The sequence below is a fragment of the Crassostrea angulata genome, chromosome 8, assembly GCF_025612915.1.
Source record: "Crassostrea angulata isolate pt1a10 chromosome 8, ASM2561291v2, whole genome shotgun sequence".
Taxonomy (NCBI): domain Eukaryota; kingdom Metazoa; phylum Mollusca; class Bivalvia; order Ostreida; family Ostreidae; genus Magallana; species Magallana angulata.
The window spans coordinates 38,636,056-38,657,064 of NC_069118.1; the positions used below are offsets into that span (position 1 = coordinate 38,636,056).

Genomic DNA, 21,009 nt, shown 5'->3' on the forward strand with positions numbered 1-21,009 from the left:
GTTGTTGTCTTTTTTTGTGTGTGTGTGTTTCATTTTTGACGACAGTAAAAGTCGATTGTTTGTTGACATTATTATTATGTGAGTTTTTCGAGTTTTTCTTTTTCTTAATTCATTTTTGGCCACTGTTAATGCAGATTAAATGATAGATGAATCTTTTAATTTTGTTTTGTTTTGTTTTAAGGCAGATTGAGTGTTAACGCTTTATATGAAAATAAATTTAGTGTTATATTGCGCAAAATTATTCCATTTTAATGGAATGAATCCAATTAATCCATGTAATCAAACTTGGATTGGGCGTTTACACTCTATAAATGGCGAAACTGTATATCATATTAAAAGCGTAAACTGTTCCAAACCAGTTTTTATCCGTATAGCTCAGGTTCCTATCGAATATATTCTTTATTAATTGTTGTTCAATTAATAAGAACAGAAAACAGGAAAATACGTCATTTGGAGTAAAATTGCATGTCATTGTGACGTAGACAAAAAATCGATGCATGTACTTTATATAATGATAAGCTTTGCCAAAAAAATGGTGCGTAACGAAAAATTAAAATTATGATTATATACAATTGCACATGTATACATACTGTATGTGTGTATATATATGTCCCAAGGCCGAAACATTCGAGTACAAGCCTTCGGTCTGCGTAAGTTTTGGTCAGTCCGGCCGTTTTCTAGGAAGAGAATTGCCGTTACCTACCCGAATGAGGGAGAAGTTCCCATCGGATTTTCCCTTGGGTATCCGAGACGCGACGGGCTAACCGAGGTTTCCTCTGGAATCTCCGCAATAAGCAGGACTCACTATTTCGGCGCTGCATAATGGCGGGAGCTGAGCATGATGGGGGAAACCAGACCCTTTTGCATGATTGGATCTGGGGCATATATGTAAAAGCTCTTGCGTAAACACTTCTGGTCGTTTTCAAAAATTAAAACATTCAAAAGATTTGCCAACAAAACCTCTTTAATAAGAGAATTAAAGTAAGTTTGTTTTCTTTTCTTTAAATACAAGTATTTCCCATGCCGGTCTTTATGCTGAATAGTTTCGAGAGTGGTTCGTTTCGAAACACACAATGGATAGTTGAAATATTGGTATTAGCATATCGCATATGAAAACAACCCCTTTAATGATCGTATTTATAGTTTGCCTGACTAGGAATGATCAGTCATTTTCAATTCATTCAGTGTATGATATTTGTAGACAAAAGCTAGCTTAAGGGTATATTTTTCTTATTCATATATAAGGAAATGCTTCAGATTTGCATTTTCTAGTCCCTGAGACTACCGCTGCTAAGAAGATTTATTTGCGGAATGCAGTGATGGTGGTAATTATAAGAGGCATGCGCGGACCTAAAAAGGGTGGGGTGGGGTGGGGGGGGGGGGGTCGGGAGGGAGGGTTTTACCTTCCTCCACCTTTCCCAGGATCATTCAAAGTTATTTAATTCACATAGTAAAATTACCGAATATCCCTCGGACCCCCCTCCTCCCGGAAAAAGAGATTATGGATTGGCGCATGGTGGGATGGGTGCAAAATTATTATGATAATTTTTTTTCTCGTCGACTAACTTGTTTAAAAATACCAAGTACATGTGTTTATATATTATGTTTTACATGTAAATCCTTATATTTACAGTGAACATCCACCAAGTAAGGTTCCCTCGACATTCTTTCGAAAATTGATTGAAATCTATAACTCTTTAGAAATTGAGAGAACTGAAATCTATATGAACCAGTTCTACATGTAACCAGTTTATCGATCGGTCGAAACCTTCAGCAACCTTAAAAAGAAAAATCACGGACTTCACGAAATAATCATGATGATGTCAGCAGAATCAAAAATCTCATATAAGACGACTTAGCTTTTTTCTTTTCTCTAACGTTCTTTAACAACAATTTTAACGCGGGTAATGTATTTTTTTTTTTTTGCAATGTCGCTACCTTCATATCCCGCATGAGTCACAAAAGAAAGCATTTATGGTTGATAATAAGCAGGCACGTAGCATCGTTTTTGAAAGTAGGGGGGACTCATCCAAAAAATCTTGACAAGCTAAAAAAAAATTTAAAAATCCTTAAAATCCTAATCCGTGAGAGGGGCGGTGGGCAGCACCTTTACTTTTAACTTCAATTTCACTGTTTATTTTTTTTTCAATTCAATTTATTACATATTCCCAGAAAAGTGGGGGAGCAACTCCATGTTAATTCAATTTTTTGCGTGTAAATTTAAAAAAAATCTTTGCCGCGCAAAAAAGTGGCCGGGGGGGGGGGGGGGGGCAGGTATTAGTACTTAAGTACATCGATATTGATGTTATGCAATTGAAGGCAAAACATTGCTCTTGTATTGCATGCTACATCTATATATTTTGACCTCGACCAAATTACATGTATTGCTGAAGCAATAGTTTCATCAACTTTTAAGTGTGACATTTGATAAAAAGTAAACACATACATTACAAGTATGAATGAAATTCAACAAGTTTTTATCGCTGTGAATTTGCATGCATGTATACATGTTACGAGTCTCAAGCCACGGTCCGGAGTCCGCATAGCTCTGTTGCAATCGCTTGTGAAATAATTTCAATAGTCAGTGGTTGTATTTTAATAGTGGTTGCAACATATCTCTCTCCGGATGGGAAATGATCTTACATATAAATTGGTCATGGTTTGCAACGAAGACGTTTGACATGCAGAGATTTATTATGAAACATGTCATGCATGCTGTTGACCTAGATTTTAAAATCAGACTATTCTAAAGAATGCGTCATAAAAACAACCATAATTTCTAAGTAAATAGCAAGAAGACGACAAAAGAAGCAAATAAGAAATTTACTAATAGGAATCATGCTTGAAATTTAATCAGAATAAATTTGGATGATTTTTTTTAGCATTTTAATCTATAATGAACAAAACCATTTTTCCATTATTAATTATAAATCAATGGATGTTTAACAACAAAACAAATAATAAAACAGCTGTTGAATATACGTGGCGTTTTGTTGTTGAGGGGGCAGGCGGGGGTGGGGGATTATGGATTTGGGGTGAGGGTAATTTTTATCAATTGTAATAAAGTTTAGGTGCGCTATTAGTATATATACAAATACGTTTTTGTGATGATAACTACCTGTACTAAGGTGACATTGCGATATTAAATGAACTGAACAACCGACTGACCGAGTAAGGTGACAAATAATCGGTTTACGGAAACTCTTACAATTTCGTTTTCCTTTTCACTTTCTGACAATGGAGGTCTCTCCCATAGCGCACAATCTCTCCCTTCAGAGATGACCTCTGGGTCCTTTTGTCTACCATACCATACATACATACCTAACCATTCTTGCAGACAGGTTTACATGATCTTGAAATCGTCAAAACAAATATTTATTTCGTACGTTTACAATACACAATTAAAAGATTTGTGGCGGGAGATTCAGCGAGGTGAAATCGCGCGCCAGTCGAGTCTTAGCAGACGTTCAATGTTTTCGTTTTGGCGACTGAAAATTGGGGGGGGGGGGGAAATTTCACTGAAGAATTGAAACATGTTAGAAATCCTAAATTTACCATGAGAAAGAAAAAGAAACGATTAGATTTCTCTCACAATGAAAATTTTCACGTCAAATTGAACTAAATATTTATTTGGGTATCGGAAGTTCATACACGAATTTTCAACGCATGACAACAATTGATAGTCGCACTTTCGGATCGTGGTAAAAAAGAGTTTATTTTTTTAAAACCATTTTTATTCAAGTGATGTCACCAATAAAGAAGCGTTTACAAGTTTGACTAATAAAAAAGAGTGAACCAAAAATTGAAACTGGTCTTTGTTCAAAGCAAAACAACAAAATGCATGTAAATAAAACCCATCTTTATGAATATATTTAAAAGAATATGTCTAATAATTTTGCTTGCCCTTAAAAAAAGGAAAAAATAGAAGCAAAATAATTTCATATTCTGTAAAATTTAAATGACCTTTACCTTGAGGATTTATGGCATGTTTTAAAGAACTTTATGCTTAACTGATCATACGTTTATCTTTGCTTCTGGCGGCATTTTTTCTCAACAAAAGTTTTCATTTTGTCGAATCATTCTTTGGTCATATCTTGTTTATACATAAATAATGATTTTGTGTGGAAGTTTTGCCTTGAAATGATATGGCAATTTTTTTTTCAATTCAACTTTTGCATAAATCATAAATGCATTATCAATAACCTATATTTCACATGGAAGACATAATTGAAAGTTCCCCTTGAAAATCGATAATGTTATAATGTTGATATAACAAAACACGAAGTGTCAAGATATCGAATGCATGCATTATTTAACATTCGAGCCTGTTTGGTAATGAAGTAAAATGCAAGTTATTTTATTTTTTTAGGGAAGTGGGGAAAAAATCGCAAAGTTGTGAAATTTTTCTCTAGTTATTATTCAAGGACTTTATTAATTTGCAATCTTTGATCATGACAAGCATTATATATAATTTAGTTTTGGGACTATTTTCCATGTATACTATGCAAACTTCAAGTATTTAAATTTGTTACGAGTTTCTACGAAAGTTTTTTTTTTTTTTTTTACTTATAATCGATATCCCCCCCCCCAAAAAAAAAAACAAAACAAAAAAAAAACTTCAAATTAAAAAAAACCAACAACTCATTCCTCTCACTGATCAAACAACCTGACAAAAAATTGTTGTCAACGTGAATTAAAATTTACATAATCCATATTTATCCCTATCCATCACAACCCACTTACTTTTAAGATTATCCCACTTCAGTTGCAGCCATTTTTGTGCGTTAATTAGCCGCATCTTTTCGCAGTCGAACACCTGATGATCGGCCGGCCCCATAGCTCCTTGATAATTACAACGCCTTCAACACGGAACTAATTTTATTTTTTGTTATTTTTTTGTCCTTAACTGCCTCTCGACTGCGAGACCACTTGACACCTAAATCGGTATTATAAATACTGACATTATTATTGATCGGTTTGTATATATCGACAAAATACTGTCTGGGAGAACCCATATAGAACCGAGTATTCTCAAGTGAATGATAATAATAGGAACTCCTCGAGAAGATTATAATCCTATTATACCGAAGTACTTGGGGTCAATTCTATGTTTTTATTTCGGATTTTGCGCCTATCTCGCCAGTACATACAGCGGTATCAGGAATCTTTGTGCAAATTCTTTTATATCAAATTATTGGTGATGCTGCATGGGGGTTTTACGTACATATAAATCAATATTATTTGCATTAAATTTATATCTTACATCTACTACATACGGGTACTTGCATATCGTGGTCTACTCATTTTTTTTTAAATTTCACCTTTTTTCATTAATGTACATTTGACGATGCCATATTTTCAAAAATTAAAATTCCATCTATTACCATTAAGCACGATTTGAATAAAATCATAAAATGAATTTAAATTAACAACAAGAAATAATGTCTTTGTTTTAATTTGTACATTAAAAAACTCCACATTCATATGATAAACCTTGATAAAATGAACTACTTCGTGTCTTGTGAGTTTGTCACCTTTAATTAAGTACATGTATAGATCTATATGTGAGTAAAAGATCTTAAATGATAGAACAAATCTGCCTTATCAATCAAAGCTGTCAAAAATATTTCATACACCTCGCCCTCGTCTTTCAATTACTCATTCGTAAACAAGGAAATGCAATTGATATTTGACTATCACTTTCAATTACATGTATATACAGAAGAAAGGGGGGGGGGTCTCTCAACCTAATAAATAAATTAATTTACTGGTCCATTATATAAATGAATCTGTATTTAAATGATTTGACGTTTTCTAACGTATCTATTCGAAATAGAATTCATTTTCTAACATTATCATGAATGCAATTCTCAAAAAATGTTTAACTTAAGGATATAATGACGATAAAACAAATTAACGAAATTATTGGTGAATTTCGAAATATCTAAATACTAAACATCATTCAAGTTCAGGTATATTCTATATATATATATATGTATAAGCGCCTACCGAATAAAATGTATGCCACAAAGATAAAATTGGGAAAATGAATTACACTTATAATTAAATGTAAGACAGATCCTGCAAAGGTTTGGAATGCATGGCATGCAAACAATCAACAGATGCTCAAATACACTTCATTTTCATTGGAGAGAGAATAATACTTTTTTTTTAATTCAGAAGTCAAGAAGTACATGTAATTCATTAAACTTTAATTAAAAAAATTCCTCCTCATTTATTCATATTGAAAATGCTGAATAGACAAGAGTATAAAAGCTAACTTCAGAGTTTGTTTGCCCTAACATTAACCGATACCAATACGCTCTCAAAATATATGTTTACTTTTTGCCAGACCTATATTGTGCGAAAGAGGAATGTGACCTATTGTGATAAGATTAATTAGTTAATTTCACGATAAATACGTATAAATTCTGCCAAAGCACTAGATAGCTTATAGACCCTTGTATGTTCGACATGCAGACGATCGCACGTGCTTGTGATGCAATCCAGGTGTAGACGTTTAGCGGGTTTGCCGCGTTATTTAACAAGGCACATGCAACATTTATATCTTTTACAAGTCTCAAAACCTACTTTTTAGCCTATGCAAAATCTTTATAGATAATTGCCGAATGAATAAAAAAAACATGCCTTCAAAAAATCTTTCAGGGCAGGTAGGGTACGTTCAGGGCGGGTTTGTACTTAATTTCTAATTTAAAAAAAATTACACCTTTCTGAAAATTTTAGGAGTGGTGGTGGTGGGGGGAGGGGGCTGGGGTATGTGGTGAGGGTTCTGACCCCCTGATGATCAGAGCCCCCTCCCTCAATTATTAAACAGCGCATCGCAGTTTACAAAGTGTTAAATGGGTAATGTATTGTCTGCAATCTGCAGTTGAGATTGACATAACATGCATTCTGGTTTTCCGATTCACCACGCGGATACGTCGCCAAACTATTCTCATATTTTGCCACAATTTCCGTACCTGACAGAGAGAGCTAATGAACCAAGTAACTATATTGTTCTCGCTATCGACCAGGAAGAGTGAGTAGCATAGTACAACATGCGTATATTCTTTAATTTTTATACAATAAAATATTAACTCAGCTCAAGGACAATTAAAAAACACGTCTCTCTCTCTCTCTCTCTCTCTCTCTCTCTCTCTCTCTCGTTCGTCTCACCTTCTTCAAACGCCGACTCGGATATAGTCCTTACACGTGGATAAAACAATTTCCCGTACAAACGTCGCACGGAATCACCGTCTAGCCCCCCACCCCCGGGGTAGCCATGCCCGTGGGTCATTGGATCCACATCATAGGTCCCGTCCCAAGATCTCACCCTCCGACGAGAACGCAGGTCCAGACATGGGGCACTGTTTTGCTTCTGCAGTATCCGCGACCTTGGAAAATTCATTTCACCCGACACACACTAAATCATAATCCTAGGGTTGAATGATATTCGTTAAGTATTTACTCAATACTATAATAGAGGGCCATCTCATTCTTTTTCTCACTCTCACATTCTTTAATAAAGGAGGCTAGCGGCAGAGTATTTTTTATTCTTGATCCTTGTGTGAAAGATACTTCTCCCGAAATCACTGGTCCAAAAAATCATCTAAAGTCCCCTGATAAAACACTTTGCCCAGCTTTCGGCGTCATTTTCTAATGTTTCACCAACGAATTAATTTCCTAAGTGCTTCAAGTCTCCGAGCGAAGCAATTTCCACCAAAAATGTCTATACTTCTTCACATTGTAAATAATTCATAGTAGCGAGAGAAAAAAAAAAAAGAAAATTTTCGCCAAAAACAAGTGGCGGATCATCGTTAAAAAAATATCCCTTCAAATACAACGCTGCAGATTAATTATTTGGCCCTCTCTGTTTGTGGTCACAATATCATGTTCTCATATTTTTATATCCAGTCCACACATGATGAAATTTTGGCAACATTGGCCACCGGCGTATTATACATGCAAAAATACTTCGCCCCTCTGTTGATCCTGCGCGCGGGGTGAATTATCGCGACAATAGACCATTGATCACGTACAGAAAGGAACAAATTGGATAAAAGCGACAGTCTATGGATAAAGTGCAAAATGCCAGATTGGCTTCTATTGTGGACTGAAATTGAGAGGTGTAGCTACGGCCCCTCGCCATTGCAAGATCCAGCTAGCCGCACACACAAACATTTCTTATTCTAATTGGAAAGTCTACAAACATATATTAACGAGACACGGATTAAGAAATCCCTCCTAATCGGTTTCGTTCTGGAGCAAATCTGCGCCTCCAGTTGGAATTTCGTTACCTTTATTTTTTTTAAATAAACAATTTTGAGTGTATTTGTTTGGCTTAGAAAATACGGCGTTTCAATTCTTGAGTATGTACTCTATACTCTATCACTTTAGACAAGTTGAGAAGTATGTACATTTTAATTCCCCCCGAGTTTCTTAAATTTATATAAAAAGAAAATAAATATTGGCTGAACAATTTTAGAGGACTAAGAGAGATTCTTGAGATTCGATAATTAACATCATAACACTTGTAAATTTCGTCCTTTTCACACGTACCCGTGATATACACACGGGAAACGTTTTTCGAAAATGACCCCAACTCTCGTCTGAGATTAAAAGTCGTGTTCTGATTTGGACAGTTTATCACCCCCCCCCCCCCTCGTTGTCTGCCAGGGCGACGCTAAAACCCGCAAAACGTCTCTCAAGACAACGAAAATTAAAGCCCCCCTTGTGTGACAAAAGAGGTCAAAATAACACGGAGTATCCGTCGCTGATAAAAAGCACAGGACTGGAGCCACTCAAGAAAATGAACACTGAAGTTCAATGCTTAATTTTCCATAAAAATTCAACGCTTTTGATAAGCGTATCGGAGTTATTTGACCCAGGTATATCTATAGGTTTTTGCTTTTGTTTTTATTGCCAACGTGATATTTGACGATGTGAGGAAAGATGGTGTGTATTTTTGTAAACATCTCAAGATAACAGAGCATTAACCTGCTCAATTATCTCTGATCCATTAATTCAGGATACGATAACATCTTTTCATCAGGTTTATATGGAAAAAATTGATATTCGAGTCCAATAGGACAGATTAAGTTGAAAGTGATCTTTTAATGGAAAGTGGGTTTTTTTCCTAAATAGTTACGGACGCGTGGGTTGACAAATTATACTCTACTTTGATACTTTTAAAAAAATTAATAAAATTGATTTTAAGTTTTGTGATACTTTTCTTTCATGCAGCCAATTACAATTGATTCGTAAATTTTGTACTTAAAAATATTTCAAAGTTTAAAAAATCGAATTAAAAGGTGGTGGATTGCGTTTCTGAATTTTATGTCATTTTAAAATTAAGACACACATGAACCTTGCCAAGTCAAGTAATATTTTCAGAACATAGACACAGAACCATATTACTTTTATTTTGAAAAAAAAATATAGTTCAAAGTAGGCGCTCCGCCTGCACAATGGTGCAGGGAATACAACAAAAAAGTCATTGAAGAAGATTTAATTAGATTCCTCTGCAAGATGATTAACTACACTATGTTTCACTTTTATTCTTAATCTCAGAGGATCCATTCATGAATGTCATTTTGTCTGTTCTGCGATATTGATGGAATATCATAACTCTGTAAAATGGAGTATTATGACGATTAAAATTGCTGTTTCCGCCTAAACCATTTATAACAGCTCTGTTTGTCCACAAACAAATGCAAATTTGAATCAAAACAGGCAAAAATAAATGATTTAATCAAACAACGTCCGAAAAGACGGACGAAAGAACACAAAGAAAGTTCTTCAACTGTTCTCTAAAGATTCACAAATACATGTACACTGCCAAGATTGCGTATACGCATCAAAAGTTTCAGGATCATCTCTCTCTCTCTCTCTCTCTCTCTCTCTTTCTCTCTCTCCGGATTTATTGATGTTCGCTCAGATTGTTCCTGAGTTCATAACAATTAGGTCCATTGCGACAGGGACGATGCAACAGAACACAACCAGATCGAGAGGAAAAAAATCAGATTCCCCCGCGGGATTATTTGATATTCAATTTCGTAAAACGTAGAAGGGGCATGAAAAAACGTTGATATTTAATTCCGATATTTACAAATGGTTGCTCGCTAGAAAAGTTTGTGTTAAATAATTGAACGGTCTCCGTTCCAGTCAGTATAATATGCATCAGTTTTCTCCCTCGATAGCCTTGATATTGTGAATGCAAATTGCACCTACTAATATATGAATATTCATTAATCTTTGATTGTAAAACTTTTCAAAGAGCATGCAAAGTGATACCGTCTAGTGAAGGTTTTTAAAGTTTTAATTAAAATTGTTGTCAGAGAGAGAGAGAGAGAGAGAGAGAGAGAGAGAGAGAGAGAGAGAGAGAGAGAGAGAGCAGTGGAATTAAAGAGACGGTCGTATAATTTAACCCCCTCCTTTTTCAACTAGCAAGCTTGAGGCAGGGATTTTTACTACATATGTACGCTAAAATAAGTTTTGTTTTGCATGCGTATAAAGATAAGAAAAGGGGCTAATAAGGAATAAGATAAAAAATTGTTTTGGTTTTATCTATGCAACAGTTTGAACTGAGGTCCTTTATGGTATACATGTATATGTATATGTATGCATTCAGTAATGCCTCACGGGGGGCCCGACAAGACAGTAGAAACTCGAACTTAGAAAATGAATTATGTGCCAATTGCTTCAAGAATGATGCATAATTAAATTCAATCACCATGTATATCGGATGAAAGAATGCATGGGACCAAATAAATGATCATCCCTGTATTTCGTGGTCAATCCCTGTTCGTCATTCTAAAATCTCGCGAGAGCGAGAAGAAGGCCAAAGCGACAGTAAAAATTTGCACATTTCACCTTATTAATTGAATTTTTATGATTCATTCGCATGAAAATTTAATCATAATGGAGTTAATCCATCAGTTATAACATAAGAACAGTCTGCAACGTAATGATAACCCAGACTTTCTGCTTTGACCGCCAATGAACACTTGATTTGTATTTTTGCTTTTTAAATTTTATATACATGTACTAGTACTTATATATTTAATTAAAGAGAACTCGAGCCCGAGGTACTTCGGTACATTGTATGACCAGTAATTCAGGGGGACTATAATATCATACTTAGATCTATATTTGTCAGTGCCTTTGTCTGTGATAACACTACGTATCAATTTTGTACAATACATGTACATTCCAATGAATTTCAATGACGTATACTGTAGTTTCATTTACATTTAAGGGTATATCAATTTTCGTGGATAAAGTGAAAATCGCGGTTTAAAGGATACATAAATTCGTGGCCAATGACCCTATCAATACAAATTGTTAGTAGAAATTGCACTTCAATGAACATTTAATTTTATGGATAAACTTAACAACGAAATCCACGAATATTTGTATTCAACGAATATTGATGAAACAACGGTAATTGGGGCGCAAGCGGGCTTTGCTTATTCATATTCAAATATTCAATCGTACAATTGCTGAAAATTATAGAAATGTAAGTAATAAGGAATCATTCTTTGAATATTATGAGGTGATAATTTCGGTCGGGGCGTGATCAAATTTATTGGATTTGATCACGCCCCGACCAAAATTATCACCTGATGATATTCAAAAAAAGATTCCCTATTCCTTGAGTTCATTTAGATTTTTTCCAAGGGGGGGGGGGGGGGGTCCGAATTGAAATTCGGAGCGGGGTGGGGCTACAGTAATAAAAAAAAAGGATAATTCCCAAAATCATGAAATTCCTAATCCGACCCCCTCCCCCCTCTAGATCCGCGCATGCCTGATGTCTTTATCGGGGTGGGAGGGGGTTCCTGTCCTCAAGTACCTATATATGGTTTACAGGTACATTGTGACATCTAAATGGAAAAAAGAAGACTCTCTATGTTATGCAAAAAATATACTTAAAATCCCAATGTCAGAATTGATACTATGTGACAGCACACTTGCTAACGGGGAACATTTTTTTTCCAATGAATATGGTAATTCTTTGAGCCTGCATAAAAGTAAATTGAATTAATATCATAAAAGGATAAAAAGATTGAAATGATTTGCATACAGCATGCATGACAAAGAAAGATGCAGCAGAACAGAAGATTGACTCACACGCAAAAATAAAGTTGCCCGCGATCAATTTTGAAGCATTTGCCTAGACAGAGTTTAATGATAATAAATGCTCCATTTTCAAAAGATTTTTAATGAAGATGTATATTATCCTAATTTTTTTTATTTTAATGTTTTTTTTTAAAGTGTAGGTTGACATATACGTCTACATTGTTAAATATATTGAATTTCGGGGTTGTTACATGCATATATAGGTCTTCACAACATTTTAAGTTTGCATTACACGCATGATAAAATATTGGCACTATGCAACGCAGACTTCGCCAAAAATTGATTTTATATGCATATCTATATGCATAAATATCATCAGCAGATTACAAAGGCAACATCTACATTTGTACTTAATTATACAGCTCATACATCTCATAAATATGAATGATATAGAAAAATGGAAATGAAATATTAAGCATATCCCTCGTAGATGAGCTAGAAGCAATTCTAGCTCCAGTGTGTTTTTCAGTCTTTAATTTCTTTTCCTTCTTTTTATCCGACAAAAAGAAAAGGAATTCTTGCATCGCAGTTTCGAAAATGTCAGATATCCGTTCTAATCGTTACCGAGTGATTGATGTTTATCTGTATCGTCAAGCAAATATCATAATCTGATAGCATATCTATTGATATCCTGCCTCAAACTGTTGGAAATATTCACGTTTTTATTTGCTACATGTATATCACACCTTTAATCGATGCATGCTGTAGATTTCTATTTTTTTTATGGAATTTCAATATTGGAATGATTTCAAAAACATATTCTATAACGTTGCAATAATTCAAATGAATATTAATGTCGAAAAAAACATGCTTTTTTTAATTCAAGACCACTGTTCTAAAAAATGAAAGCAAACAATGTATAATTATTATATTTATTTAAGATTTTAATATAGTAAAGTCACCTGATATCTCTGGAGAGAGAGAGAGAGAGAGAGAGAGAGAGAGAGAGAGAGAGAGAGAGAGATGAGTGTGGGGGATATCTGGATATCAGGGAATCAATTATTAATTTTTGATCATCTTAAACAGTAAAAAAAAGTGCTATATATCAAATTAGTTACAGACTGATACACTTTATGCCAAAGGTATTCATATTGATGCAACATGTAAGTCCCCTTGCCCGCATTTTTCTTGATTCAATTTCAAAACAAGATAATACAGTGTGATTAGATACCCCAGGTCTGAGGATCCTTGAGTTTGAAGTCAGATGAAAATAGAATCATCAGAGGAATCTCAACTAATTTGTTCTAAGAGGGCGGGGGAGGGGCTGGCACATGAAAACGTATGACGAGCGATCGCAGCATTGTTTACATACCATTACACCATTCCTTATAATTGTCAAATTTTTATTCCAGATTGGTTTCTGATGCGCAGATGTTTCAGGGTGATACAAAAAAAATTACATCGCTCTCCAAAACAGTTACACATTCAGTTTAAAGATGTACTTTATATAAATCGATTCTTGTCGTAAATGCCAGTGCTAATTACAATGAAATATGAAATTGTCTATCACGATCGAAGAAAAATCTTTGACGCGGCCAAAAATCCTACATTAAATTGTCACTGCCAATGACAGAATAAGTGTTTTAATAGTACTGTTGTATTGAAGATTATAGTGCAAACTGTGTATGTGTTAGAGTTACATGTACGATTTAGAACCATTTTAACAAGAGCTTTGACTTTGGGTAGTTGTGTCAAACAGCAATGTGACGTAGGCCTGTCTATCTCATTGCTGGCCACTCAGCCATGGCTCTTTGAAATCAACAAGATTTGTCTGGCTTTTGAGCTAAGAGTACGCAATCGGTGCATATTTCGCTTGAAACCGCGTCATTTTAACTTATTTTGACGCAAGAAATAGATAGCTACGTCCAACCGAAAGTCCAAGGTCTTGTTAAAATGGTTCTAATTAATTTTTTTTTTTTGAAATTCCCAGTATTGCATGTATGGTCCTTTTCAGATAGTCGATACACCGTCGTGTAGGCCGTGCGACTGGCAACCATGTAAAAGGACTACATGTAAAAAACGCTTTGCAAATTTGCTATTGATTTTGTTACTGAGTGATTGACTTATGGTTAAATGATGGCGATCTTGTGAGTCTCTATTTAGATATAATTAATTGGATGATGAAGGAGTATGAAGGTCTACGTCCTAGCCAACCAATAAACTCACGGGCCAATAACAGCAAACCTATTGTAAAAACCTAGGAACGTCTACACACAAAGTATCATATGGCTAGATTCGAGGTGAACGCCATGAAATCTAACGGCATACATTTACTTGTACCTTAAACTTGAAGACAGAAAAGTCAGTCAACTTCATGTTGGCAATACATCATATGTAGATGGGGCAGCATATCTTTTATTGACAAAATTTTAACATCACGTCGAGGTGATTTTCCGAACATTGCAGAAAAGTCCAGAAAAATTGCGAATGCAACCCTAACAGTACAAAAAAAAATATACTGCTTGTACATTGTATCTTGTAATCTTGACTATACGTCAGTCAGACCATCAGAGCCATATCTTAGTGAAAATCGGGTTAAACTCTTCTTGTCCTTCTTAATTATCGCGCATAGCATGGAGCAGATCATTTAATTTGAATTACATTATATCCTTTAAAAAAAAGGCGCAATCTGAAATAAAATTTGAAAAAAAAACTTTGCGATGAAAAAAGGGAAACGTATACTGAAATAAAGTTTAAAATAATCAGCTCGATGCCCCGAACCAAAGGTACCAGTTTAACATATCAAACTAGGACCATTTTAGTTTGGTCTGTGCACATACTAGTACATTGAATTATTGACCATTTACATACAACAGTTCTTAGAGTACAACGCAACCAAACTGTAGTAACTGTTATACATGTACTATGACTTTCTTTGACCTAGTACTAGGTCGTGCCAACTACTGTTAACAGCTATATGACATACTATAACTGTCATAGTCTCTAAGATATTGCTGGGTAAACCTTAGAGAAGTTTTGACACGTATAATTCCTCTGCGTTCTCCGGTTGAAGCGCAGCACACATCGTGTACAAACTATGGAAGACAGATCAACAATGGGTTATACAACCGAAAGAGACAGGAACCTTGCCACATCTCAATGATATTATTTACATTCAGTATACGCGGGGGTCTACTGCTTCTTTGTTTTTGTAGTGTTATGTTTTGACACGAAGTCTTCGCACACAACAAAGGGAAAGGGGAGAAATGGATGGATATGAAAACAAGCACAAAGACGGAGTTTTCCTTTAAACGCCGGAAGTGCTTTGTAGAACCATGATGTCTGATCTTCTAGAATCTGTCTCTCAGTACAGATATGTCATAGAGCCCCCCCCCCCCCCCCCCCAAAAAAAAAAAAAAAAACTACAGAGGGATCGATTTTAGAAACACCGTAAAACAACGTAACTCTTACAATGTATTTTGTCCAATCTACTATTAGCTATTCTTGTAGAAAAAAGATCGTTGAAACATTTTGATCAAGATCGTGATACACCGTACACTACATGTAGAATTCTTGATCTCCTTACATGTGTATATAATTTCAACATAACAGTAATTGTTGATAAAATTAGTGCAAACATTTGGTCGACTTGTAATTTCATTAGGTTGTGAAGTCCTATGAATAAATAAATTAATATGAAACATTTTATGAATAAACACATGTGAAGACATTTCAAAGGTATAAGTTTTAGACTATCTATCCAATACCTTCAAGTAAAATAAAAGCCTAAAGCACTCTGTGTATACTTGTAAATGGGTACCTTATTTTGTCACCTAATTTCATCGGCCTTGTAATCAAGTTTGATACATGTAACATTACGACGGTAAAAATGGTACTATATAAATAGTGCCTGTTTGGGAGGGTAACATTTGAAATTGACACCCCGAGGAAAATATTGTGTTCGCGTCGGTTGACAATGGTTTCCTCGGGGTGTCAATTTCAACTGTTACCCTCCCAAACAGGCACTATTTATTTTATTATACTGAATGTCTTAATTTTAGAGAATTTTTATATATTGCTTTTATATAGAAATAACGTGAATTCTACGGCGAACCGTACGTGCATAATTTACGCGCATGTAACAATTCGTTGTGTTACCCGTTGCCAAGTGTGTTGCTAACGCTGAGGGTAATAGAACGGATTATCAACTGCGTCTAAACCAATCAGATTTCAGTATTTAACATGAAAGTATAATAATGTAAAATAATGCACGCAAGAATTTTATCTTTAAAAAAAAACCCACTTAGTTTGCCTGATAATTATGCCAGTGCCAAGGTAGCATTTTTGCACGTATCTTAGCTATATGTATCGAAAAATTCAAATATGCCAAATGATAGCTTGTTTAAGGAATTTATAACCACTTTATTATCATACATTTCAGGTGAGATGCTTACCTTAAAAATACATTCGTACAGCTAGGAAAATATTTTTTTTGATAGGTAAAATAATTTTCCTATAGGATATTTGGAATTTTCTACCGGGATCAAAAAAAAATAAAATAAAATTCTGAAGGAGTTTAAATTCCGATAGGATTTAAACAAAACCCATTAGGATTTTAAAATCCGATAGGAAATCTTGATTTCCTACAGGATAACTACCTAGTCAGTGACAGCTTGTCAGTGTCTGAAACAAATTCCTGCAGGAAATCATTTTGTCCTAAAAGAAGTTTAATTCCTAAATGATTTTTACAAAATCCTATAAAATTTGTTAATATTTCAGGAATATATGCAGGAAAAATATTTCTCCTGTGAAAATTATTGTTTTTCTTATGGAATATTAATTTTTAAAGGTAAATATCTTACCTGTCAGGTGAAACACACTAAAAATCAAAGTGGTTATATACTCTCTAGACAATGGTCTATCATTTGTTATATATAAGGATTTTTATTTTACAAAACTGCATCCTAAGCAGGTGCATAAATGTCACTTTGACACTGGCATACATGTAATTATCCGGCATAGTGTTACAAGTGAATTAAAACATAAGTACCAAAACGCAACAATGAATTAGCACTTTAAAGTGCTCCAATTGATAAGATCATAATTATGTTCATCCCAAATCAGTTTAGAACACTTTGCTTCATATCATTGCCGATCGCGAAATGAAGATAGGAAGAAAATTCGATCATTCTTTTTTTTTCTTTAAGGTTGTCGTTTACTTTTCTCACGTTCATATGCATGCGACTTTAATCAATTAAATATGGATTTCTTACAGCAGTACAATTGATATACCATATTTGACGTAACATGTATTAAAAAATCAAGCATTTATGATCGTCACGAAGAAAAATCAGTATTCTTACATAAAAATTAATTTTTCATTTTTATGATTAGTTCCACAGAATCGTGAAAACTGAACGAAAACAAATAAAATCGAACATAGAATAACATACATGGGGTTTTCTGTAAAGATTTCCCGCGTCACTTACTGTTGCCGAGTGCTCGAGACTTCCAGATTTTGGACTTGACTTTGGCGTTGACGACTTGGACCCACTTCAGCATCCCCGAGGAATTATCACCGAGCAAGAATAGCGACGTTTAACGTAGACAGGCATGAGGAAGCTGCCGGGATGAAGTGATCCAATAAAATGGCTGTGAAGAATACGCAGACGACACAACAGGCTTGCTTAACTAAGCTTGTTTGACGAAAAGGATTTTTTTTTCAAAGAAATAGTGTCCAAGATGGTGGGACCTGATAACAGGTGCGCAATTTACACACAAGCACAATGTCTTCTCTTTGAAAAAAAAACCCCGAACCGTACGTTAAGGAGCACAATATTCTCCAACACCTTTTTCTTCTTAATTTTTTCTTTTACATGTTGCAGAACATCTCGATTCAATCGTTATACTGTAGATTTACTGGCGTATCATCATCAAGGCATGGTGCGTGTTACTATAGCCGAAATATCTATTAATACATCATTCCGCATCAGCAGCTATGCAAAGAAGGCGACACGTCTATTTAACAGAAACAATGTCATTTATGTGCGAAACGAGCAATTCTGTGATTAAGTTGTTATCACTATCTCAGCACTTAATTATCACCAATCTGCGCTTCGACGGCAGCAATAAAATGAAAGACTCTCTCTCTCTCTCTCTCTCTCTCTCTCTCTCTCTCTCTCTCTCTCTCTCTCTCTCTCTCTCTCCAAGAAGCAACAGACGATGTTATTAAGATATATAGACTTTTATAAGAAGAATCGAACGATGTTAAGATACATGCGCGGATCTAGAGGGGGGGTCGGGGGGGTCCCGACCCCCCCTGGAAAATGAAAATTTATTAAATTTACATAGTAAAATTATCGCGAAAATATGCCTCGGACCCCCCCCCTGGCAAACACAATTATCCTTCGGACCCCCCTGGAAAAATTTTCTGGATCCGCGCATGAGATACATAATTATTTTTAACATATATCCCCCCCCCCCCCTCTCAAGAAAAAAGAGAAATTTCTGCTGCGTCGCTTCAGATGGCAAAATGGCCAAAAATTACTTGGGATGCGTTGAAACTTGTGTTTTACCAATAGACGAGCCGCCTACACATGCATAATACGATACCGCCATTGTATGGTTAGTGATTTGTTTGGAGAAAACGCAGACCTCATTAGAGGAAACTTCAAACCCGAGGCTAATTAAACACTTGTCATGCATTTCCAAGGGATTCTCGTAATTAGCTTGGCGGAAATCAATTATCCGGATGAAAAAAATTGCATAGCAAGATGGACAACTCATATAAGTCAAAATACACGATTTGACTGAGTATTTTTTTATAAAATCAAAATTCAAATTGGAAAACTGTCCGGAGGTAATAAGACTCTGTATTGGGCTTTAAAAGTATTATATTAAATTCAGCTTTTAATTTCAATTGTACCTATTACATGTACCTTTAAAGTCCACAAACTGCAAAGTGTTTTTTTAATACATGTACCAAATACTAACTGTTTTGCAATTATTATTGGTGTTTGTTTGCCCTTATAATATTCATAAATTCCCCAAACGTTGACTATTTTGAACTCTTAACAATTTTCAGTTTTATGTTTGAATGATTTATTTTTCATTCATTCATTCATAGTTTATTTCCCTCATATGAGGATTATTTCAGAACATACAATTATACATACATGCAACACATATAATTATAAGACAAAGCATAAGTATTTACATATATACAAATAATAAAAAAAAGGCGAGGGGGGGGGGGGGAGGTCCTACACGGGGGAAGGGGCACACACATACACAGGTTATGCTGCTAACATTCGGTTAGGTTGAGATTTGAGGGTCTGATTATAGCGTGCAGCAGTGTCTCGAATGTAACGAAAGTTAAATATATGTATGTATGCATGTACATGTTGCAATAAGCGGTTTTTGTAGGTCAAGACAAACAGAATTAATAAACATTTATTTTTTATACACAGTAATGGATTGACTACGTCAAAGAGACATGATTGAATATGCATGGAATATTTCTGTCCGAAAAAAATCTTCTATACATTTTTAGATTTAATATGATGTCAAGAAAATTCTTGCAATACATCTCATAGCATTTGTTTGGAACTTATAAATAATTATCTTGTTGATAGTTTTATATATGCATACTGGTGACATATTATTGCGATGAAATGTTATGGGGTTTTTTTTTCATGTATATAGATTAGACAGCAGCAAAATCGAGAAATAGAATAAATCATAACGAAAAGACATATGTGCATATAACCTGCCCTTGTCTCTGCTCTATAGATACCTAATCTGTGCTTGAAGATAGGTATGTAAAGGAATACGTGTCACTGGCGTCGGAAGCAAAATGAAAGTGGGGGGGGGGGGGGGGGGGGCTAGACTAATCCTCAGAAATATTGAGAAAAAAGTAATTCCCAAAATCATGGAATCTTTCCTGCGAGAAAAAGTGGGGGGGGGGGGGGGTGAACCCTCTATCATGCTATGCTTCTAATGGTTAAGTATAACTTTGCAAAAAAAGTGCCCCCCCCCCCCCCCCCGGTTCCGACGCCTATGCGTGTATATGATAAGACATATAGATACTCATCAATGTCAATGATTTAAAAGCTAAAATATTAATGTCCAAAATTCTAAGTAAATAAAGCAAGCAGATATGTGAGAGATTACATAATATAATCAATAACTGTTTACATCCAATTTCAAGGAAACTCTTCTTTTTATCAATCATACAGTCTTTTTAACACGGTCATTTCCATCGCCGGTTTGTTTCAATTACTTCTTCATCAGAGCTAAACTCGATGAAGGCGCGGCTAATGGAATAATTCCGGGGGGGGGGGGGGGGTGTGGGTGTTTTCGAGGTAATTTTTCCCCTCACCGGGGGGGGGGGGGGGGTGGGTGGGTAGGGGGTGGGTGTAGGGGAAGGTAGATGGGTAGATATTTAATTGTGGTAAAGTCAGTACGTATGAATTTTCCGGTCGGAAATGGGGAGGGGGAGGGTGTGGGTCCCCTTTGATCCCGTTTTTTTAATCAGCACAAAGTTAAGACTAGTTTAATTCCTATCGTTTGAATTTTTTTACGGGTCAAGATGGGGTTATTTCGTAAATACAAAGTAATTATCTTTAAATTCGTAGCTGCTAATTGTGTTAATGTCTCACAAGTTCACAATGAACGCAACTTTAACGATTAATGAATTAAAACTGCTTCATTTTGGTTTGATGAATAAAATTGATACATACATTTAGGAATAACGACGAAGATGAGGCAAAGAAAAACTATGACACACTCACAGTTTAAATTCATGATCAATTGCAATATATGATTTAAAAATGAAATATTTACATGTTGAACGTTATCAACATATTCATGGAGACGGAAGCGTCAGAGCGTATATTTCTAAATCTCTCAAGAAATGAGAAGAGTCCTAAT

General features: G+C 35.2%; 1 protein-coding gene across 4 annotated transcripts in view; it reads right to left on the minus strand.

Moving 5' to 3' along the window:
* The window catches only part of LOC128160446 (uncharacterized), a 45,517-nt gene extending 27,705 nt beyond the window's left edge, over positions 1-17,812 (minus strand). The window contains exon 1 of one of the 4 annotated variants that reach the window (XM_052823762.1): positions 17,568-17,812. In XM_052823762.1, coding sequence (XP_052679722.1) covers positions 17,568-17,640 — 73 coding nt within the window. In that variant the 5' untranslated portion in view covers positions 17,641-17,812. Of the gene's footprint in view, positions 1-703; positions 857-4,743; positions 4,932-7,176; positions 7,501-17,567 lie in introns of those variants that run through there. The other 3 variants (XM_052823759.1, XM_052823761.1, XM_052823760.1) reach the window with 3 other exon arrangements.
* Between the last annotated feature and the right edge of the window lie 3,197 nt (positions 17,813-21,009).